The sequence below is a fragment of the Mya arenaria genome, chromosome 14 (assembly GCF_026914265.1).
Source record: "Mya arenaria isolate MELC-2E11 chromosome 14, ASM2691426v1".
In the NCBI taxonomy this organism is placed as follows: domain Eukaryota; kingdom Metazoa; phylum Mollusca; class Bivalvia; order Myida; family Myidae; genus Mya; species Mya arenaria.
This window is the reverse complement of record NC_069135.1, coordinates 50,366,876-50,393,018: the sequence shown is the minus strand read 5'-3', so window position 1 is coordinate 50,393,018 and position 26,143 is coordinate 50,366,876. Positions and strand designations below refer to the sequence as shown.

At 35.5% G+C, this 26,143-nt stretch overlaps 1 protein-coding gene across 1 annotated transcript; it reads right to left on the bottom strand.

Annotated features, from left to right (window-relative positions):
- Window positions 1-20,555: 20,555 nt before the first annotated feature.
- On the bottom strand, window positions 20,556-25,713 carry LOC128216896 (uncharacterized). The gene is made up of 2 exons (XM_052923598.1): window positions 25,326-25,713; window positions 20,556-22,269 (listed from the first exon to the last, which is right to left on the bottom strand). The coding sequence occupies exons 1-2, from the start codon at window positions 25,634-25,636 to the stop codon at window positions 20,877-20,879; spliced, it is 1,704 nt and encodes a 567-aa protein (XP_052779558.1). The 5' UTR covers window positions 25,637-25,713; the 3' UTR covers window positions 20,556-20,876.
- Between the last annotated feature and the right edge of the window lie 430 nt (window positions 25,714-26,143).

Genomic DNA, 26,143 nt, shown 5'->3' with positions numbered 1-26,143 from the left:
TAATTAAAAATATGCTATTATTTTACTTAAAACATATCGCATTATATTTGTTAATGTTTTGATCATACTGAATGCGTTCAACATAATTCTGCATTTAATATAAAATATAATTGTTATTGTTTTTACTTTAAAGAAACTCTGCATAATTAATGCACCTATGTTCATCTAGGTGTCCAGTGAAAATAGTTAACATATTACTGGCTCTCTTGTAGTTGTAGTAAAAGTATTGAAGCTTTTTAAAGGCACATGTATTATATATTTTATTTTAACATTAAATAAAGAATAATCTAAATATATATATATGCGAGTATACATGCACACTAACAACATATTGAATATACGGGAATAACATTATACAATAAACAATCATTAAGTTGAATAACATGTGCACGATAAACATTATAACTATGTAGCTATTTAAAAAGCAAATAAAATACGTCAACTATAAAGGTAAACGTACGTTTAAGCAAATATGATTCTTGTATTATAAACATGTACATTTTCCATCCGTACTTATATTTACGAGAAAGGTTAAAGTAAAAATCAATCAGTTATAATAATTGTATTTTTGCCACTTGTAATTGGATCTATTATTTATCGTACATAAAGGACGAGAAGCGTGTCTTTATTTCCGCCGACAACCTGAGAGGAAGTACGGCTGCTGAAGAACAAAGCTCTAGGTCCGTACAATCCGTCTTGTTGCCTTGCCAGTGTGGCCAACTTCGTCTTTTCGTCCTTGTCAACCTGCAAGACTGTGTCGGAGTGAAAGCAGGAGACGAACCCGTACGTGTTTGGTATCAAAATTCTTAAAATGTGATCAATCTCTATATTAAAATTGAATAAAACATTTGGTTTTAAATGAAATCAGAAAAAGTACAAAACATGAAGTTTAAGTTGAAATGTGTCGGAAACTAAAGAGATTGGTAAGCCCCTCCCACAATCGATCCGGCAGACCTTTCTTTTTTGAATCTTCTCTCTGATTGGCTGAGGGCAATATTCTGGCATATTGCGATTTAAATAGGTAGTCACGCCCACAAAGTTATACATTCGAGGCATATCCTGTCCCCTTTTATGGCCCTTGTGACAACCTAGGCACAATAAAATCACATCTTGTGTATATTGTGTACATCCTAAATATACAAATTTGAGTTAAATTTCATATCTTTAATTGTTAAAGAAATATCAAGAAATTATCAATATCTTTTCGCAAACAATACAAATTGAATGATTAGCAGTAAAATAAACATATTCATTTTTGTCATAAAAAAGGAAACCAAAATTAATGAGTTTCCGTTTAAACGTGAGATGGCAATGCAGTATACACCAGAGCCCCGAAATTAAACTTTGTTGAATCCGGTTAAATCAAAATACTTCTACATGTTATTTCCAATTTAGTTCAACTAAAAACAAAAGGTAAATGAACATAAAGACTTCCAAACAAATAGTTACTGATTATAAGAGAATGATTTTCTATTTCATAATATGTTTTTGCAAGAAGTTGAAAATTCGACGTATACAGAATTCATGTTTTACGATCAATTTATTTCTTTGTATTAAGCCGATACAAGAAAATTAATATACTCTATATAGAATGATGTTTTCTATCCCAATAATATATGTAATCGCATGGATTGTGTACAAATTTAGGGTGTTAACTCTATGATTCTACGAAGATACAGAACAGAACAGAACAGAACAGAAATTTTATTCGACTTAAGCATAAAAAGCTCATCGTCACAACAATATGTATAGAAACAATGCATGGCATGTGACAAATATAACATAAGTTCTATTAATAAATCAATCATAAGTTTGATATAGATATTGTGAGAGTGTGTATAACAATAACAAGAATGTCATCGATATTAAGGTATAATATGAAAAGGTAATGATTTCGGTGTTATAACAATCTATATGAATTTCTCTCTATATATAAATACTTCTCAACGTTGATTAATACAGCCGCAAGGTTCAAGCTGCGTGATACATACAACTTTGTGGCTACTGTTTAAGGATATGAATATTACAAAATAAAAAAGACAACAAAAACAACAACAACAATAACAGCAAAATGAAAAACACGCACACAAAAGGAAAAAGAATATGTACATCTCGTATGTCCTAAGGATCTACAGATTTATGTTTAAACACTACCGTTTATGATACAATCAAAATACCAAAGAAACATAGCAAAAATTTATACTATATTAAGGAATCACGTAATACAGCTGACTAAAGATCATCCACACTAACAACACATCATTCAAAGAAAATTTATAATTGTACAATTAAATGTCCGTCATTGTCAGAATCTGTGAATAGAACGATGTTTAAACATAATTACATGTATGTATAATAACTTTCAAATAAAACATTCAATTTGTTTGTTTATTTGCTATAAACATGTAATTTGTTTCTCAGCAATATGTATTGTATAATATAAAATAGATAATTGATGCACTTAATTTGTTATATACCATTATTACAGTTTGTTGTAAAAATATCAATCATCTTTTAATACATTAATCTATTAATTGGTTTGTTGATATCATTGTTCTGTTCATTAAAGTTAATTATTAAATAACACCTGCACACCATTGAATATTTTTTGTTTGTTTTTCTTTTATTTGCTTTAAAGTATTTCTCAAAAAGTATCATTTTTTCAATTGTTATTGAATATTTTCTAAAAACATTCTGTATCACATTGTTTTGATTGAGTGTTTTGGGTATAATATTTGTGTCCGGATGTTCAAATATCCAATGTTTTTTTCATGTGAAAATGTCAAGTAACGTTGTGTATTTCAATTACTGCATGACACTTGAGACTCGTAAGGGTTACTCAGATTAGGAGGGGCCTAACATAACCCCAAAACAACGAATGTCTATTAGTGTCAGACGTCAACACCTTCTATCAACACACACCATCCTCTCTATAAAACCTAAATATTTTCTAACTCAAAACTACTATGATCTGGAATTTCTAGGTTAAAATTGTATTTTGCAATTCAAAGCTAACTTGTAATATTTTTACGTTTCGGTTTGTGAATCAAAACCATGGCCGCATTCAAGAGAAATCACAACAAGTAAGGTTTATTTTATGCTGATATAAGATATGATTTAGAAATCGTCTGAAATATTTTATCAAATTTATTGTCTATATGTTGACCGAAGATCTCTGCCAAAAGTTTGCAACCAGATTGGAACATATTATCAGTTTGAAACGGTTGAGTTATATTTATTAATTATAAATTATTATTAAAACGTCGTTAATTATTCATATAATGTATCACATCGTTTAATTAATTCATCCAAAATAACATTATACAAAAATAGTACAAAATATCATCATTTCGAGCTAGTGTAATATTTAGCCCATGACAGTGTTGGATTCGAAACTATGACTCTTCGGGAATGTTTGAAATAGACTAGAAGCTACTAAGATTTGAATTTCTGAAAAAATATGATTATTTAGCTATTTAGTTAATGGCTGCGAACCTCTGTTTTCACACGATTTTATTTCCTAACTATTTTATTTAAAATTAAAATTAAATTATGAAATAACATGCGTTTCTCTATAATTTTGAAAAGAGATTCAATTTGGTTTGTCTGTCGGGGCGGCAATTCTGGGTTTTGCACATTTATATCTCCTGAAGACATTAATAAAAATAAAAGAAAATGCATGTTTTGTTTGAATTCTAGCTAAATATCTTAATCTTAAATTCTGAAATAGCATGAATTTTCTTTAATCTTGTAAAGAGAATGAATTTGGTTTGTCTGCCAGGGACTGTAATGCCGGGTTTTGCAGACATAAGTGTCTGGAAGATATAAAATATAACCCAAAGAAATAGCCTGATTTGTTTGAATTCTTGCTAAATAATACAAATGTATATTCAATCTTTAATATATTTTGAAATAGCATACATTTTTCTATAATTTTGAAAAAAAATATTCAATTTTGTCTTCTTGGGACGGCAATGCTGGGTTTTGCAGACATAAGAGTTTAGAAGACATAAAAATAAAATAATGCATAATTTGTTTGAAATCTAGCTGAATATTATACCCAGTATTTATGCATACATTTGTCTATAATGCATACCTTTCTCTATAATTTTGAAAAGAGATTCAATCTGATTTGTCTGCCGGGCGGCAAAACTGGGTTTTGTAGATACATATGTCTTGAAGACATTTATAAAGATAAAAAAATGCATGATTAGTTTGAATTCTAGCTAGATATTATACATTTTCTTTAATTCTAACACGACAAGTAAATAGCCTATATACACATAGTAGAAAACTAAAGTCAGGTTATTCTGCAATATACCACGGGCGTGCAAATGCGATGACGTCAATCCTTTTTGATCCAGGCGCGTAAAAAAGTAGTTACCATTATTCTAACATTGTTCTTTATATCGTGTTAGAATCGAAATAACAAGTTCCGAATTATGCATAAGAACTCATACCTCATTGTTATTCTACGATCAACTACGCTTCGGAACGAATTATTTCTTAAATTCTAAAAAGCATGATTTTTTCTTTAACTTCGACAAATGATTAAAGACACATGTAGGAAGACTTTCTCAAAAACCAAAGAAAACGCACAATTCCAGCTAAATTTAAATGTTTATTAATTCAGAAGTTTGGTATAGTTGTCTTTGATTTGCACTGTATTGTAATGTAAGAATTTGAACGGGTCAGTTTTTCAAATTTCATCAAACTCGAATTCAGGCAAAGGTCAGTGATATTCGAACACACGCTTATTGTGAAACCAAGTCAAAATAGGTAATAGTAGATATTGAACACTCTTCAAAAAGGAGAATCACTAACATTATGGTACTTAATGACCTATAAATCACCAAATATCACAGAAAATGATCATGTGTCTTCTAAGAGAGATTTTTCACCTGCCAGGTCAACACTAAGGACTATGTTCTTGATTTACCGCTCAAATATGAGTATGAATATGAGTAATGAGGTTTGTTTATATTTCTACAAATGCAAAAACCTCCTTGAAATTGCTACAAAAATGTCAAGCATAGGTCTACAATGACATAAAAACAGAAACTGACTTAAAGAGAACATGATAATGCCACTAAAACTGGGGAAACATTGGGTAGTCTTTCTTCCCGCCAATGTCTGATATCTATTTAGTACTTTTTAACCTATATAGAAAATCTTGATAGAAATCATACACCTATTTTTGTGAGAGTTCTATCGCACACCCCGTATATCCGTTTTTTTTCAACGTACGGGATGTAAAAATATGTAAAAACTTATTTGGGGAAATAAGCATCCTTTTTCTTTGGACGGCCGCTCTACCGAATTACTGAATTTAATCATGTAACTCTAAGCGGTCACTTCTTGGGGTTTTGGTATTATAAATCCTTATAGCTGCGTTTATTCTTATTTTAATAATATTTTACACCGCCTGTGTGTTTGTTCAAAACGACTGCGCACGTGATCAATTAAAAACTGTGCATGCAACTGTAAGTTTTCTAACATGACTGAAGTGATACATGCTCATAACGTATTTTTAACTAATTCGTGCGCAATATTATAGCGCTGGTGAATTAGTAGTAATTCATGCATGTTCATTTATCATAAAGAACAAAATACATAAATAAATATTTTTGATTTTAACTAACGTTTCCACTGTAAAAGGTTTTCTTCACTGGGTGCTCGTCCAGATATATCTCCATACTGTAGAGTACAGAACAATGATAGATAACATAATACAATTTGTAGACATTTTTACAGCCTCCAGAGGGCGACCATTTAAGATTCGCCGGATCTCAGAGCGAGGTCTTAGTTTTCCAGAAACACTGGTTAAGTAAACTGCATCCGGTTTCATATAAATGTGTGATTAATTTGAATTACATGCAAACAATACATTTGAAATTTTGTTTGTCTGCTAGTGGCGTCAATTTCCATTTGCTTAGAAACCAAATACATGATTATTTTTAACATGGACAAACATTTACAATGAAAGATTATTACAATGCAAGTCTTAGTATTTCAACAGCCAGATTAGAGTTATTCACCTTTATCAGTATGTTATTCCCAGTTTTATTAGTAACGATCAATCGATTACCAAACTTACACAATGATTATGAACAGAATCCATAGGACAAATTCGAAAAAATAAACAGATCATAGATTATGCCCTTTTTAGCACTAAACATCTAAATATATGCTGGGCGTAATTACTATAATAATAATAATAATTGAAAAATGTTTATGGAATGGGGTCAGTAATTCAGTCAAAAATGTGCTTCCATGGTATAGTCGAAAGAAGTTCGTAATAAATAGATCCTTATTTTCCCATTGTTTGCGTAAATTCATGTTGAACGTTTTCACTGCTACAATACATCCGGCATGAAATGAGATAGTATCCATGAGACACTTTGTATGACAAATTCTGCAAATCGAAACCGGAAGTAGGTGTTTACTGCTCGGACAAAAGCAATTATGCGCCATATTTAGGGAAGCAGACCATAACTGACTGGCATTTCACTAGGCTCAATTCAACCCCACTTTTTTCTCTCTTTTTTTCAATACTATTATGAAAGAACGGAAAATAGGTGTAGGAAAAGGTGATGTTCTAGAATAAATAATGAATAAATATGAATTACAGAGGAACAATAAAAATGCGAAAACATGACGTCAGCACCCGTTTCTCTATTTTTCAAATACATAAAAAAGGAAATATAATTCAGTGTGAGATCGGAATACATTTCACTGGTGAAGACTATAATTTATATTTTCACTCGTGGCACTATATTTCACTCGACTAATTTCGATCTTACACTAAATGAAACAAATAGAGCATCATATTTTGAGAAGATTATGTATATAATTAAAACTGTAGGCTTTTAGTTTCCGACGCACATTTTATTTAAGAAATAATTTATAGCAAAACTATTCAATTCTTACTGGTGAAATACTGTGTCTTACCAGTAAGATGTGGTCCTTATCACTCAAAGTTATCACTGTTGATCTACTTGTACAGTGTGCATGAATTCTAAACGATTAAATGATCTGGTGCATAGCTCGATTCAAATTCAATTATTAGAATTAATTAGAATTCCATATCATTATACAGAAAGAAATTAGATGAAATGGAACGATACGTCTCACGTCGTGTATATATACTCGTTTCTGTTTCACGTACTGAGCTAAAATTTGTAGCATATCTCAACGCATTTATTCATAAAGTAAAGATTTTTTGTCAGAATAATTTACACATTCCACTCGCGCCATGAGCTTATGAGAATTTTCCCACTAGCTCAGTGAAATAGATCTCATAACATATTCTCTACGTGTATAGCTTAACAAAACTGACATTACGCACAGTATACATATATTCTCTACGTGTATAGCTTAACAAAACTGACATTACGCACAGTATACATATATTCTCTACGTGTATAGCTTAACAAAACTGACATTACGCACAGTATACATATATTCTCTACGTGTATAGCTTATTCTAACAAAACTGACATTACGCACAGTATACATATATTCTCTACGTGTATAGCTTATTCTAACAAAACTGACATTACGCACAGTATACATATATTCTCTACGTGTATAGCTTATTCTAACAAAACTGATATTACGTACAGTATAAATGTAATAAAGCCTTGATGTCGACGTCATTTATAATATACGTTGACCAATACAGAATATTAAATGAGTTTTATTTGTTGGATTTGTTAAACAAGTTAAATAAAATGATGAAACGCGAGGCTCTTGAACTCGTTAAATAGAAATGATAATATGCACGACATAGGCTTAACATCTTATCATTGTATTCAGCTCGTTTAATAAATTCAGTTGGAAATGACACTCATGTAATATTTTCTATTTACAAGTCTGTGTTTGAATGCATATTAACAATATCATATCTATTCTTCGCCAAACTGTATACAATGCTTATCGGCAGAACCTCTAAACCAACAGTTACTAGTATGCATTATCAATGTTGTGTACACAGAAGTGTTCCTTCACTAGTTTTTACCCTTTCTTTTCAGGAAACACATGTGTGTCTCTTGCGGTGAAGTACGGGGTAAGTTTCATACCCATGTTGTATCTTGTAGGGGAGTGCGTAAGGAAAGTGCGAGTGATCTGTTGAGTGAGGAGAATGCGAGGATTGATTCGTTACGACAGACAAGCTTTAGTGTGAAAGAACTTAAGTCCGAATACGGTAGGGACTGGCCGCGTTTTGCCTACTCGTATGTTAAAATAGGCGTCCCAGTAAGAGTTGACAATAAGAAGGCTGTGTCTTCAATTGAAGATTTAATGTCTTATGTAGAAAGGAACAACCTAGGAAAATTTAATCGTACGGTTCAAGGTGTTCTTAACTTTCAGTGGAACGCTGAATCATTTGCTCAAGAAGTGTCAAATGAAACGCTAGGTAGCAGCGAGACATTGCTTTCACCATGTGTGAATCGTGAGCAAAATATTCAGTAGCAAGTGTCCGGCATAGAATTGAATGAAACTGCAAACGTGCTTTCCAGCGGTTAGGTCATTGAGCAAGGTCAAGGGAATGATCAGTACGTGTCCGGTGAGTATCAGAATTTCGGTTCTCCGGAAAGAATGCAAAATTAAACGTCGCAAAGTGCATCCGTTTCTCGTTTCTCAACAGCAAGTGTCTGCTAACGATTTAAATGTTTCAAATGTGAACGCGCACGAGTATTACGATAGTCAGGACTATGTATTAACTGCTAGACCCCTTGAAATGGGAAAAAAGCTTGAAACGTCCGTTGATATAGGTGAACTTATAGATCATACGGTAACTGATAACAAAACAGAGCTTGACTCACCAACTCAAAAACGAAAACGCGTCATAAAATCATCTCCAGAATCCGACACATCACCTAGGTCATTGGTTCGAATGTCAGATGCGTCTCCTCCTTTGGTCACACGGTCAAAGTCTGGCAGAATTAAACAAACACAAGTTATAAAGACAGAAAATGACGGTTTCTTGATCGGGGACGATGATTTTATTGAACTCTCATATAAACCAGAGAAAAAAGTAGGACTTAAGGCACGTATTGAAAAAATGAAGACAAAGCGAGCTAAGAAAATGAACTCAAGTACATCTGATTCTGACACCAGTATATCGGATTCAGAAAGTCAATCTAAGAACAATTCACCCACTGGGGCTTTAACTAAAAAAACAACGTGATATTCAGCAAAAAATGAAAGAAGTAGGTTTGCAAATTTCAAACACCACAATTTCATACGCATTAATTTCAAATGAGCATTTGAAAAGGTACTCTTTAACGCTGAAAACTAGGTCCTATTCAGATAAACATCAATATGCGTGCCTGAAGAATATGCTGAGAACCATGCAATTTGTTTCGAATGATAAAAAACAATTATGACCCGCGCAATCTGTTTGATACGAAGCGAAGACATGACTTTTATGATGCGCTTAAGAGTGGTACCCCTTAAGAGTGTATGTGTAGCTTCTGAGACAGTAAACAATTATTGTTTCGCTCTCACGTCTGTATTCAAGGACGAGAGTACAAACATTCAAAATCCGCCCAAATTAAGGGATGTGTTTCAATAATCACATAAGACGTGTATTGATGAGACTAAAGGTTTGAAAAGTAGATATGCGTCTTCATTAAAAGAAAGAAGACGGGAATCTGAAAACTCTCCTGTCGACTATACAAAGACTTTAGCTGAGAACGCGTCTAATCATGAATACTTAAAAAAAGAAAGCCGAAAAAAATCTTAACGAAACTTCAGACTTTCCAGACGCTACAGATCTCAGAACTGTAAACATGTTTTTCTATTCGCATTTTCTGCAGTCCGGTCAGCGACCGTCCGCGTTCGAAAACATGGCATTAGACGAGATTAAGAAATGAGATAAAAGAAACCAAAAAAATAAATAAATCTAGGTTCTAATCCGCTAAGTCGCTACTTAGCCACGGACGAACATAAAACCGGCACAACATTCATAGCGAGAGTGCCTTTTAAAAAAAATGATGGCACATGTCAACTCCTTCTTCTTTACAAAAAGAGCAAAATACTATTGTTTCTCAACTCTAAAGGAAAGCGTATTCGATCCGCGTCGAGCGATTTTCGTGACATTTGTGAGCAAGAAAACTTGCCTCACCATTCTTCTACGGCAATAAGACACGCGTTGGAAACATACAGTAAATCTTTAAAAACCGCAAACAAGGTATACGTTGACGACCGGAGAAGTGAATTCTATGACGGCATTCGTGCTCTCGATTCAATGTACGAAGTCACTGGGAAGTCTGGTGGAAAAACTAATGTCTGTAAACAGTTCTCTAAGCCATCAGATACTGTAAGTTCTACCACCGAACAAACACCAGGCACATCTTACCTAATCCTAGCAGGCTACGAAGGTTTATTGCCGGGCAACACAACTAGCTCACAATCTCCTTCACTGTCTGTCTCGTCTGCGGGTTCGGATACAATTCATGGTACTTTGGTTGAAAACAGAAATTAATTCATAAAAATATTTTGGCCTGATATTCAAGCAGACACGGAAACGCCAAGTGCTGACGAGTACTCAAACTTGTTAAGAAAAATCCACAATTCAGACTAGGCACAACGGTTAATGACAGAAAAAAAATTCAAAATGCGTTTCTAGGATTAGTTATTAAAAAAAGAGCTGTCGAAATAGTTGGTCGAGAAAAAATAACTGATGTCAATTCTAAGTTCGAGGCATTACTTAAAGAAAGAAATTGGTTTTCTAAAAAAAAGCTTGTCCGAATGTATAAAATTGTATGAGGAAAATAGTCCAAAAGAAACGGAATCAGCGAAAAGACTGAAAACGCCTAGGACAAAACCATTGCCTCTATTGAAACAATGGCCCGCAATTTCCCAATGTAAAACGGAGTTTAAAGGTACTGGCATCTAATCAATCGCTGATATAGAGGCGGGAACAGTTATTTGTAATTATCACGGAGAACTTCTGCCATTCAAAGAAGGCCATTTAAGATAGTTAGAAAATACGTCTGACCAAAATGTGTACATGTTTAAATTTGATTTTTGCGGTAATATGTATTATATTGATGCAAATGAGGATAAATGTAAATGCCACCCTGGCAAGACTCTGAAAAGTCGGCTCATCAACCATCCGGAATCTAATCCAAGCATAAAGCCAGTTGTATATCATTTAGAAGATGAATATCCTATCATATTATTTATTTCCCTCAAGCGCATAAAACGCAAGGAATTATATTTCAACTACGGTTGCAAAAATGACAGTATGTCGGCAAAGTTAGACTGGATGTCAGTGTAAAAGTAAAAGAATTACAAGATGCCTGCACCCAGTACTCAAACCTTTTTGAATCAGCTTGCGTTTAAAAATGCCCCTAGCCAGCCCAGCATATCCCCAAATGGATATAAAATTATAGTGTTATAACACATTGTATTCGTGAGTTGAAGTCGCTGCATGCACTTTGCAGGATTTCGTTAAAATAAATATAAGGGTATTTGTATTCGTGAGCTGCATGCACTTTGCAGGATTTCTTTAAATTAAATATAAGGGTAATTGTATTCGTTAGTTGAAGTCACTGCATGCACATTGCAGGATTTCATTAAAATAAATATAAGGGTAATTGTATTCGTTAGTTGAAGTCGCTGCATGTACTTTGCAGGATTCCATTAAAATAAATACAAGGGTCATTGTATTCATTAGTTGAAGTCACTGCATGCACTTTGCAGGATTCCATTAAAATAAATACAAGGGTCATTGTATTCGTCAGTTGAAGTCGCTGCATGCACTTTGCAGGATTTCGTTAAAATAAATATAAGGGTCATTGTATTTGTTAGTTGAAGTCGCTGCATGCACTTTGCAGGATTTCATTAAAATAAATATAAGGGTAATTGTATTCGTGAGTTGAAGTCGCTGCATGCACTTTGCAGGATTTCATTAAAATAAATATAAGGGTCATTGTATTCGTGAGTTGAAGTCGCTGCATGCACTTTGCAGGATTTCGTTAAAATAAATATAAGGGTAATTGTATTCGTTAGTTGAAGTCGCTGCATGCACTTTGCAGGATTTCGTTAAAATAAATATAAGGGTAATTGTATTCGTTAGTTTAAGTCGCTGCATGCACTTTGCAGGATTTCAATACAATAAATATAAGGGTAATTGTATTCGTGAGTTGAAGTCGCTGCATGCACTTTGCAGGATTTCGTTAAAATAAATATAAGGGTAATTGTATTCGTGAGTTGAAGTCGCTGCATGCACTTTGCAGGATTTCGTTAAAATAAATATAAGGGTAATTGTATTCGTGAGTTGAAGTCGCTGCATGCACTTTGCAGGATTTCGTTAAAATAAATATAAGGATAATTGTATTCGTTAGTTGAAGTCGCTGCATGCACTTTGCAGGATTTCGTTAAAATAAATATAAGGGTATTTGTATTAGTGAGTTGAAGTCGCTGCATGCACTTTGCAGGATTTTGTTAAAATAAATATAAGGGTAATTGTATTCGTTAGTTGAAGTCGCTGCATGCACTTTGCAGGATTTCGTTAAAATAAATATAAGGGTAATTGTATTCGTTAGTTGAAGTCGCTGCATGCACTTTGCAGGATTTTTTTAAAAATAAATATAAGGGTAATTGTATTCGTGAGTTGAAGTCGCTGCATGCACTTTGCAGGATTTCAATAAAATAAATATAAGGGTAATTGTAATCGTGAGTTGAAGTCGCTGCATGCACTTTGCAGGATTTCATTAGAATAAATATAAGGGTAATTGTATTCGTTAGTTGAAGTCGCTGGATGCACATTGCAGGATTTCGTTAAAATTAATATAAGGGTAATTGTATTCGTTAGTTGAAGTCGCTGCATGCACTTTGCAGGATTTCTTTAAAATAAATATAAGGGTAATTGTATTCGTGAGTTGAAGTCGCTGCATGCACTTTGCAGGATTTCATTAAAATAAATATAAGGGTAATTGTATTCGTGAGTTGAAGTCGCTGCATGCACTTTGCAGGGTTTCATTAAAATAAATATAAGGGTAATTGTATTCGTGAGTTGAAGTCGCTGCATGCACTTTGCAGGATTTCATTAAAATAAATATAAGGGTAATTGTATTCGTGAGTTGAAGTCGCTGCATGCACTTTGCAGGATTTCATTAAAATAAATATAAGGGTATTTGTGTTCGTAAGTTGAAGTTGCTGGATGCATATTGCAGGATTTCATTAAAATAAATATAAATGTAATTGTTTTCGTGAATGGAAGTCGCTGGATTTCTTCAAAATACATCAAAATGCATAACCTGTTCAGATATTGAATCCATCTTGTATGTATGTGAGTATGAGAGAGATGAGCATGGGTTGAAACTTATGACGTGGTTGTGGTTTTGATTCTATTCTTATCAAAAGGGTTGCATAAATTGTCAATATTTAGATCGAATTGTAGCAGGAATTTAAAGAAAACACAGCTTATAGTTACATTCAGTTCTTTTTGGTTGTTTTTGATTAATTACAAATGGTTTTTGGCACTAACCATCTAAATTCAAAATTATGGCCGAAAAGGGTTTGCCTCCTCGTGGCTCGGCTGGGAACAAAACACACAAAGTGCAGACTGTCAAAAACAGCAAACAAGCTGGGGATCATTTTCTTGTATAGCTGACAAAAATAAACTTTATCACTTAAAAAAATGCAATGATCCTAAGCTTGGCTAATATTATTACACTGTGTGTGTGTTTTGGCTAAATAACCCGTTGCAGATTTCTATTTCTCTAAAAACATGAACACATTTTATAGTTATATAAATCATAAATTGATTTAAACAATGACGCTACGTGCCCCTCCGTACATTATTTCATCACGAGCGGGCACACAGGAAGAACCACCGACGTTCCATAAGCCAGCTGGATGGCTTACTCACATGAAGAATTCTTCGCCACGCTTGAACCCAGTTTAAAGAATCTAACCACTAGGTCACGGATGTCCCTCAAATGTTAATGTAGACCTACAGGTCTCTTCATTACCAATTCATTCCACCTTCTATGTCATTTAAAACAATACAAAAAAATGTGTGATCAAGGAATACATGCGTATTCTATAAACAGAATGACCACTTATATACATGATTTTGCATGACGTACATTAGCGACATATTTCTCAGTTTTTGAATAAAGTCATAATTTAAAAGTGAGTTAGATCAAGACAGTCTACATATTTCTGAATGCATTAAATGTGATTTGTATCAGTTTTGTAGATCACAGCTTCTATCGATTCTATGAATTATTGCACAAAACTTTCTCTGGTAAAACAGAAAATATAGCATTTCATATGCTCTAAATAGCTTTCTGCTAATAGTATTAAAGTCTTTGTAACTTACTGATTGAGGAGCTTTGGTTCGATCCCTACTATACTGATATTTTTTGTGAAGCAGTAGTTACAATAGTAGGAATAGATATACATGTGTCATTTGAGTGATCAAAACCTGCATAGTATAGTTGAACGAACGAAAGTTTATTCAATGAAAGGCCTCCAGCCCATAATACATGTAGTTGAATAAGTAGCACCTGCAAAACGTGCGCTGACCCACGTCTGACTCCAGCTATGTGTATTGGAGCATGAATTTGTTTTGTGCGTGTACCAGAATCATGAAATAAATACATCATTGACTTTAACTTAACAATTCAAAGAAACATCTTCTCCTAAACTTCTTCATCAATTTTGTGAAAACTTTACGGTAATGATCCTCCAGTCATTGTTTTATTATCATTTACCTTATTTGTATACATACTTGCAGTTACAATTCCACCATAAAACGGTTTCTTAGTATTGTAGAAACCCTTTGGCTCGATATCCCAGGGACCGGCCAAACTACTTTGAGCCTCGCAAATATCGAGCCAAGCGGGAATGCTTACAAAGAGTAAAACAAAAGCGGTCCTTAACATCCAGTTCGTGCCAACGAGAAAATCGAGCCAAGCGATATCGAGCCAACAGGTTTCGACTATATACTGTTGTAGAATATTTTTACTTAATTATGTTAATGATAGTTCAGCGTTGTCATGACGTCATATTTGGCTTTCGCTGAACGTAAAAAAATCGGCTTGATTCGCAAAGGAAATTTGCTTTTTTATATTTTTCTACGATACCAGGCCCCAATATCAGGAAAATACTGAAGTCTAATCTCAAACTCATTCTCAACTCATTTAACCATATACATGTACTTAATTCCATTCGTATGATCTTTGATTCTTGTAGTTCATTATTTAACATTTTGAAAATCAGCGTGACTAAGCCAAATGCCGCGTATAATGTGATTTTTATATTTTTTACTTGTTTTGACTTCTGGAAATCAGAAATTACTTATGGTGATGATTACAAGATGGTTTTATTAGTAACATATTGTCATAGGCTGTGATTGACAGTACTTCTATGTTTTAGCTGCGATTGACAGTACATGCATGTGTTAAGCTGCTTTCTGAACTTGACTTCACTCAAATTTTCAATAAGAATCTGCTCTTGATAGGTTTAAGCCTATACATTCATAAAAATGTACAATTTCAACATGACATCATTTCTTAAACTGTTTCACGTGTGCAAAACAATTTTAAAAACTTAGTCTAAATTAAATTGAATTAACTATCTTGTCTTGAAAGAACATACACCAAGCAGCTATTGGCAGAATTTTGTAAATCCAAGCCTGAGGTCATTCCAGCATTAAGCTTGTCGGCACAGGGGGTATTTTCTGTCATATTAAAAAGAAATATGAACAAAACCGCTTCAACATGAATATTATCATCATTTTGTGGATATTTAAAAATAAATGGATGTTTTTCTGTGATGTTTAAGCCTTAAAACGTGAACAAGCCTTTAACTACTCTAACATTTTATAAGATGTTCTTGCAATAATGTGTGTGTCTAATTGTATGTGTTTATTATTACTATTAATCAAACAAAATAAACATAAAAAACATGTTTGAAATATTTTATTTGTTCATATTTTATACAGTGTGCGCAGGTCATGTATGCATTGTTCCATACAAAACATACTGCCTTGCAATTTCTCAATTTTGAAATGCCTGTATTCATAGTTGAACAATGTAGTTAATAAATAATTGAATGCAACTTGGAAAAATTGAATATATCTGTTGGTACACATGGATACTTTTAGGTATGATGTGTATGAACACACTATTTTACATGTACCAGTATTTCAAGACCATTTCGAATGAATAATTAAGGAGAAACAGATCCTAATCAAAATGATGTAAGTATCTATCATGTGTTTCCTGTACACACACTTGCCCGAGGGTCGGATTTTTCGCCCAGGACTTGAAAAACATGATTGATATTTTTTTCTTGCATATCTAAAATTATAAGCTTGTGGAAAAGTTGACGTAGAAAACGCACTTTTGTACAGTTCACCGAAAAGGGTTTTCATCTGTCGTGATTCATCACCGTACTAGCCTTCCGGTACACATGCGTATAGAAGACTTAGCCCTCCATGTGACAAAATGTCGATTTCAGGGGTCCGTGTTTTAAGTCCTTGCATTATGTCTTCAACTGAAGATTTTATCACGTATTTGATATTGATCTAAAATACTGTTTATTTATCATCATCATCAGCAGCAGCAGCAGCAGAGCAGCAGCAGCAGCAGCATCGACATCGTCACCATCATCACCATCGTCAACGTCAGTCGTCGTCGTGATGATCATCATGATCATGATCATGACCATCATCATCATCATCATCATCATCATCATCATCATCATCATAATTATCATTTACTTTTTGTTATTTTTACCATTTCTCTTGTACAAAGAATTGAATCGTTGTTTATGAAACAAATCAATACACGTAACTCAAATCAACAAGCCACATCTTTCCGATATCATTTCAATATCATTATATATTCAAAACATGTCTATACATCTTTTCTCAAAAATAAATGCATTGACAACCCTGTATAGAATTTGACGCTTAATTGCTCATGACTTTTAAGTTTTAACACATTTTTGGAAGAAAAGCATTAGTGTTTGAGTCACGTCTTTGAAGATGAAAGGCTTATAAGAATCGATATGTCTGAAAGTCATTAAATTTATATCACTTATAAGCAAAGATGTTTTCCAATACCTGTCATACAGACAGATCGCAATTCAGTATGAATATAATATAGTAAGACTTAAAGGCCCAACCCTTCTTTTAAAGGGACTCACTCATGGACTGTAAAATGCAATTTTTTAATTACGAAATAAAGTGTGGCAAATCATTAGGAGTGTTAAAAGATAAAACAACCAACTACCAAAAGCTCGAACCCTTCACGAATGGCGATTGAAAATTAATTACGGGTGTGGTGTTGGTTGATTGACATTATCTCATGATGTCATCAATGTATCCTTAAGATGTTAACATACCTCATCACTTTTTAACGTCCCGGTGGCCGTTAGGACTAAACGGGTGTACTCTACTTTTTTCTTGACTTTACCGGTTTGGGTTCGAACCCCACTAAAGCCAAACTACTTTTTAATGCTATAATTGTATTTTTTCTGCAATTTCGATATCATAGAGTCAAATAATGATAAAATTAGTGTTTCCTGATGCATTAACAATAAAAGTAATTTTTGGTAAAAAAGACATGGCGAGTCACTTTAAAGTGCACTCAGTAAAACAGAATGTCCTAGCCAGAGTGTTAATAAAGCTAACAGAAATATACCTGAAGTACTTGAAATCAGTCATATCTTGCATGCAAATTGCTCAATTGACTATACATGTATAATAAATAGGAAATGTATTTATTGGTGCCTGAAGTTTATGTTTAATGTCGCTGTCTGTTGGTAACCATACACAATACGGTGTACTTTAAGTATTTGCTGGCTGATTTCTAATACATTCAAAAAAATATTACAACCGACAACATATCATACATTAAGCTATGTACAGTTTGTATATTTGCTATTTTGTTTCAATTTTAATGGATGTTAACGCCATATTTTGCAATCTTTGAAGGGCCTAATAAAAAACATTTAAAATTATTTTTGGTAAAAAAATAATTCTGGACACAAAACCCTATCAATATAATATTGATAGGGTTTTGTGTCCAGAATTCTTTTTTTACCAAAAAGTCAAAATAGACAGCGACATTAAACATGGTAACCATACACAATACGGTGTACTTTAAGTATTTGCTGGCTGATTTCTAATACGTTCAAAAAAAATTACAACCGACAACATATCATACATTAAGCTATGTACAGTTTGTATATTTGCTATTTTGTTTCAATTTTAATGGATGTTAACGCCATAAAAAATGACGTAACGTGTGCATACAATTGGCATGTTTTTCTAATTAAATGACTTCTAACTTATATAACGATATTACACTGATACAAACAGCTATCCTCTATTTCATTGATGAAACCCCCTTAACCATTTTCTCATGCATTTATGATCAACTTAAAACTGTTTATACACAATTTAATGTTTACCATAAATGTTCGCAAATTAAGTCAGTTTACTTTGAAATTAAACCTTTTTTTAAATTCAAATTTTCAAATTAAAGTTGGTTTTTAACTGCGGAGAGTAGTTGAATAAATCGGAATGAACGGTCCCGTATATCTTGAATGTACGGGCGTGGCTGGACCCGTACACTAAACGTGTATTTCTTAAATAATTTAACACTTATGATGAAAAACATATTTTAACCGTTAATATTGGCCAAAAAATAATATATAAATAGACATTTGGATGTACGGAAGCCGTATACTGGCATGCTCGGGATAGAATAACGGACTCCATACATACAACGTGCACACGATGGATATACGGACCCCATACACGTAGCATGTACGGGATGGACAAAGAGACCCCGTGCATGAAACGTGTAAGCTATGGGAAGACGGACCCCGTGCATCAACGTGTAAGCTATGGGAAGACGGACCCCGTGCACCAACGTGTAAGCTATGGGGAGACGGACCCCGTGCATGCAACGTGTAAGATATGGGGAGACGGACCCCGTGCATGCAACGTGTAAGCTATGGAAATACGGACCCCGTGCATGCAACGTGTACGCTTTGGAAATACGGACCCCGTGGATGCAACGTGTAAGCTATGGGAAGACGGACCCCGTGCATCAACGTGTAAGCTATGGGGAGACGGACCCCGTGCATGCAACGTGTAAGCTATGGAGAGACGGACCCCGTGCATGCAACGTGTAAGCTATGGAAATACGGACCCCGTGCATGCAACGTGTACGCTTTGGAAATACGGACCCCGTGCATGCAACGTGTACACTCTGCATGCAACGTGTAAGCTATGGAAATACGGACCCCGTGCATGCGACGTGTACGCTATGGAAATACGGACCCCGTGCATGCTACGTATACCCTATGGAAATACGGAACCCGTACATGCAACGTGTAAGCTATGGAAATACGGACCCCATGCATGCAACGTGTAAGCTATGGAAATACGGACCCCATGCAAGCAACGTGTAAGCTATGGAAATATGGACCCCATGCATGCAACGTGTAAGCTATGGAAACACGGACCCCATGCATGCAACGTGTAAGCTATGGAAATACGGACCCCGTGCATGCAACGTGTAAGCAAAGGAAATACGGTCCCTGTAACGTGTAAGCTATGGAAATACGGTCCCTGTAACGTAATAGCTATGGAAATACAGACCCCATGCAAGCAACGTGTAAGCTATGGAAATACGGACCCCATGCATGCAGCGTGTAAGCTATGGGAGTACGGACCACATGCATGCAACGTGTAAGCTATGGAAATACGGACCCCATGCATGCAACTTGTAAGCTATGGAAACACGGACCCCATGCATGCAACTTGTAAGTTATGGAAATACGGACCCCATGCAAGCAACGTGTAAGCTATGGAAATACGGACCCCGTGCATACAACGTGTAAGCTATGGAAATACGGACCCCGTGCATGCAACGTGTTAGCTATGGAAATACGGACCCCGTGCATGCAACGTGTAAGCTATGGAAATAAGGACCCAGTGCATGCAACGTGTAAGCTATGGAAATACGGACCCCGTGCATGCAACGTGTAAGCTATGGAAATACAACCCTGTATCGTGTACGGGGAGGATATACGGATTGTAAACAGACTCCGAACACGTTGGTGCAATATTATTATTTTATAAATGCAGTATTATGTTTAATTCATTTGATAATAATTACTAAAACAAACAATAAATATAATTTGTGTAAAGCCGTTTTTGCGCGTTTTAATGGCCACGTAGCTATTAATTAAAAATATGTTATTTTTTTCTTAAAACGTGTCGCATTATGTTTGTTAATGTTTTGATCATACTGTCTAATGAGCTCATAATTCTGCATTTAATATAAAAACAAAATGTTTTTGAATCCATCTTTATTGTGTGCCTTTAATTGAAAACAAAACCAACTATAATCAAGGTATATGTTGTTATTGTTTTTACTTTAAAGAAACTCTGCATAATTAATGCACCTATGTTCATCTAGGTTTCCAGTGAAAATAGTTAACATATAACTGGCTCTCTTGTAGTTGTAGTAAAAGTATTGAAGCTTTTTAAAGGCACATGGACAAACGGGACGTATTATATATTTTATTTCAAAATTAAATAAAGAATAAATATATATATATACATACACACAACATATAGAATATATTTGAAAAACATTATACAATAAACAGTCATTAAGTTGAATAGCATGTACACCATAAACATTATAACTATGTAGCTAAAAGCAAATAAAATACGTAAAATATATATAGACATGTATGTTTAAGCAAATATGATTCTTGTATTATATACATTTTTCATCCGTGCTTATACTTACGAGAAAAGCTAAAGTAAAAAAACAATCAATTATAATAATTGTATTTTGGCCACTTGTAATTGGATCTATTATTTATCGCACATTAAGGACGAGGAGCGTGCCTTTCTCTCCGGCGACAACCAGAGAGGAAGCACGGCTGCTGAAGAACAAAGCTTGAGGGTAGTGCACTCCGTCTTGTCCCCCTGCCAGTGTGGCCAACTTCGTCTTCCCGTCCTTGTCAACCTGCAGCACTGTGTGGGAGTAATAGCAGCAGACGAACACGTGTCCAGCAGTTGTCACGTGTACTCCGTGAGGTCCCAACAAGTCAGGATCAGTGAATGTGGCCAGCTTGTTGCCGAGGTTGTCCAGGGTGATAAGTTGACTGTTTGAGTGGATTGTGATGTAGATAGTCTTCCCGTCGTTACTGATGGCAAATCTTTTCACCGTGTCACCACCGGTCTTATCCTCGTACAGCTTCTTCTCCTGCTTCCCCGTCATCGTATAGACGTACAGCGCGGTGAGTGATGAAATGTAAAGGTTGTTCCCGTGATGAGCTGCGCCGTAACATTTATGGGAGAAACTTAACTTTCTCGTAGTCACAAGTTTCCCTTTTGTTATGTTAATGAAATGAAGTTCATGTCTATCATCATTGTTATGTCTATGTTCATCAACACAAAGCGCAACCTCATTCCCGCCAATGTGGCACACGTCGTATGGATACTCGGGGACATCACAGTGGTCGACAACCCTGTACTCCTGGTCCAGGAGTTTCACTTTCTTGTTGAGGCCGTCTGTAATAACAACCTCTCCACCAGGCAGCTCACATATCCCTTCAATATAACCGTCATATCTGTCTGAACTCATCTTCACGTTGTACTCCATGTAACCTTCTGTAGCAAATACATGATCTCGCGGGAATAGCGATGAACGTGGTTGTGCACCAAAAACATTCGATTCATTTAACTCTCCAAATGTCTTCATCGAAGACAAGTTATCTTCTATTCCATTATGTTTACCAAAAGTTAAATCGTATTTGACAACACTTGACATGTTTTGCAGAATTTCTTTTGCTTGTTTGATTTTTTCTTCACATTTTTTGAAACCAATATATAGGGGTGGTTCGCCTGATGAGTCTTTGCTTTGTATGTCATCTATGATGTTCTTTAATTCATCGTGCATCTGTGTGCAGGATTCCATATCTTTCTTAATGGACATTTCCTGATCAGCTACCAGACGGTCTAATTCTTGAACGGTTGTTTTCTCCATCTTGTCAAGAATGTCGTTGATCTTTTTACGAATTGCTTGGATTTCATCAACAATGGCTGTTCGAGTCTTCCTCAATGAGGAACTATTTTTCTTTCGGTCGTTTTTCATATCTTCTATCTGCTTCCTAAGAACAGCAACCTGTTGAGGTAGTTGTCGAAACCCGGGATCTTTGCGGATGCCCTTTGCAACGTCTGGAATGTGCTGTATTGATGAGCAGTGTCTGCAATGAAAGAAGGAAAACTTGTTTTATATGAAGACGCTTGTTTATAACATTCTTCTAAAATCACATAAATTTAAATACTTATATTTCGTCGTCGTTTTCGTCGTCCTCTTCCAGAACCTGTTGATTTTGCTTTAAAACATGGTTGTTCCTTTTTTTAGCGTAAATGATACACATTAAGATAATATCAAGCTGATCATAGATTGAAATGATGCCCATTAGGGTCTTATAACCTTAATGCATTACTGTCTGTAACAATCAGACAGACAGACAGACACACAGACACATTCACACAGACAGACACACACACATTGACAGACAGGCATACAGACGCATACACATAGACAGACATCAACACCGACATCATCAACACCGACAGACATACACACACGCACACGCACACGCACACGCACCCACACACACACACACACAGAAACACACACACAGACACGCACGCACACATACACATACAGAAACACACACACACGCACGCACACACGTGCGACACACACAGACACACACAGACAGAAGGACACACAGTCAGGCATACACACAGACAGACAGACATACATACAGACATACATAAAGACACACAAACAGACAGAAAGACAGACCGAGGGACACACAGACAAACACACAGACAAATACACACGCATACAGACAGACAGACATACAGACAGACCGAGACACAGACAGAGAGACACACAGCCAAACAAACAGACAAACACACCGGCAAAGAGACAGACAGAAAGACAGACGGACAGACGGCCATACAGACAGCCATATAGAATGCCATAGAGACAATACAGACAGACAGACAGACATACAGACAGACAGACAGACAGAACGGCATACATACATGCAGACAGACAGACAGACAGACAGACAGACAGACAGACAGACAGACAGACAGACAGACAGGCAAACAGACAGACAGACATACATACAGACAGACAAACAGACGGACCGAGACACAGACAGAGAGATACACAGACAAACACACAGACAAACACACCGGTAAAGAGACAGACAGAAATACAGACGGACAGACGACCATACAGACAGCCATATAGAATGCCATACAGACAGGGATACAGCCAGCCAGACAGACAGACACAATGAAATATGGCATATTAAAAATAAATAACAATTAAGACAAGTAAAGACAAATAAAAGCATAGCATATGTTTAAAAAATACCAGATGATTAATATCTAAATTGAAAGGTAAATGGTACATGCATAGGAATGTTGGGAGGCTAATAGCATAAATTACTTTATAGTCTAAGTCTTAGTATTTATAATTTTTCTTAGAAGAAAGGCTTGGTTTAAAAAATAACTTAGATATCTTGTTATGACGATGTTTTGCGAATTCATTCATTTAGCGTCATACAGTTTGTATTCAGTATTCTATAAGTCGCAGAGAGTTTATATTCAGTATACCATAAGTCGCATACAGTTCAAATTCTGTATACCATAGGTCGCATAGAGTTTAAATTCTGTATACCATAAGTCGCATAGAGTTTAAATTCATTGTACCATTAGTCGCCGACAGTGGCAGTATTTGTAGTAAAGCTCATAACTCTTAGAATGTGTCGAGTTATGTCCCTTGACTATCTGAGAAATAATGAAGAGCATTAGAACCATTCGGAACTCCTCGGCCATTTTCCATCGAAAACAACCTCGGATGTATGTCGGTACATCAGTAGAGGTAGATCATAAAAAAATAATAATAGTAAAAATGAATCGTTGTGTTAAGCTTGTATTTTGAATCACTAAGTTTTTTTAATTGATTGTCAGTGAAGCGTATTATTGCAAAGACAATTAAGATTCCCAACAGTCAAGTCATTAAGTTTAACTTCTGAATTGAAAATACTACACAATCTACTTACAAATTACTTAAATGTAAAGAATTCTGTCATTGTAAACCATCCATATACATCCGAGATTGTTTTTGATGGAAAATGGCCGAGGAGTTCCGAATGCGTTGGAACATAATTATTACGCATTATTATGTTATTTACAGCGTCATTTTATGTACGTGCACGGCATATTCATATAGTCAAACCGCACAGCTAGAAATTTTGCCCAAATCATCGTGAGTTAATAGAGAGTACTTAACTGTTTCTCAATATTTTACCATTTGAATACAGGTCTCATAATATAGGATCTGACACGAATAACGAGTCTTTGTATGTATACAGTGGCGTATCCAGGATTCGACGTTAGATGGGGCGCTACTTTGGGGCGTAACCTCTTTACTTTCCCATCTCCCTCAAAAGCGAAATCTATTTGGTTAGAAGTGCTGGGAAGGGGGGCAGGGAGTTGGGGGTCAAATGATCCCCACAAAATAAAATAAAAAAATAAATAAATAAAATAATTGACAATTTTATTCCAAATGGTGCACTTTGGTGGTATTTTAGTAGTTCAACAATAATGAAATAAAAAGAAAACATGGAGGATTTCAGAGGGGGTGGGTTCGACACCCTCCCTCCCCGATCTGCAAGTGATATATAATGAACGAGTAAACAAATGTGTTATAGTTATGCACCAGTCATTTGTAGCCACGCCCCCCCCCCCAGGTCCGGGGAATAGCGGGGACTTTGACTTTCGGTTCAGCCAAGCCCGGGCAAAGTCTCCGCCCTGCGGGGACAATCTGCTGGTAAACCCCCCGCCAAATGCCCCCGCACCCAAGGGACCATAGCTAAGGCCAAATTCCCACTATATTTGGCGTGAAGACAAAACCACCACAGTCACCCGGCACTGCGGCGCCACATGGAAAGTAAAAACACGGCCCATTTCCCCGGCTATCCCCGGTATACCCCCGGACCTGGAGGGGGGGGGGGGCGTGGTTACAATTGACTGGTGCATTAGCAAGGCTTTGTTGACAGTGTTGCCGGATAAAAATTTAGCACAGTCTAATAATACACATATGTAAAATACAATTTTGTTGTGATTGTATAAACCGGAGACAATGTTAAACATGCTTAAACTATTTTTTGATCAGTTTAAATACTGTGATTGTGTTATTTTAACTTAAACCGTCTTTGAAACATACCTATGATCAATTGAAACGCACACATGGCAACACAGCTGGTCATGGTCACCACAGACCAGCTTCAGCGCCTCCCCGGGGTGCCTCTCGCATCTCTCAAGAACGTCCACGGTCCCTGGTGCCGCTGCCCATTTCTTCACGTCCTTCCGGTCGAGCACTGTGTGCCTCTTGTATAAGCCATTATGTTTTGTAACACAAATGTCGCAGTAATATTTCGTACACAGATTACAGAAGTGTTGAGCTTCCGTGTTCAATCCATCTTCTTCGCACGGGGAACAGCCCCTCTGAATGGAGGAATCAAACTTTGATGCCATAGTTCTGCCACATATAGGGTTAAAACGTATTAATGTCCTATCCCTGGCCTTCACTACCAACAAAGAAGTTAAATAAACAGCTTGTATCTCTCCTACGTAATAGGTCACGTGACTGGTTTTTATTGATTGACTTCTTAAGCGCAGATTTGTATTGAGTATGTTAAAGTTTCGGTATGATTGAATTACATTTGTTGAAATACATAAATACTTTATAAATGGCGTAGCAATCAATCAAACTGTAACACAATAGAACTTAACTGAACAGCGTCAACGATGTAAGACAGTTTAACCTGTAGTTTATTTCTATTTTTTAGCTAGAATTAATATGCAATTTAAGAATAGAAGTATTTTTGGTAATAAGCTGTTGCATTTATGAGATACCTCCATTCAAGGTATATCCTACTCACATAGAATTAAGTATAAGCCCCCCCCCCCATCCACGAATAATGCATATGATAGAGAAATGAAAGTGTTTTCTACTATTAAGATAAAGCATTATAAAAGGCC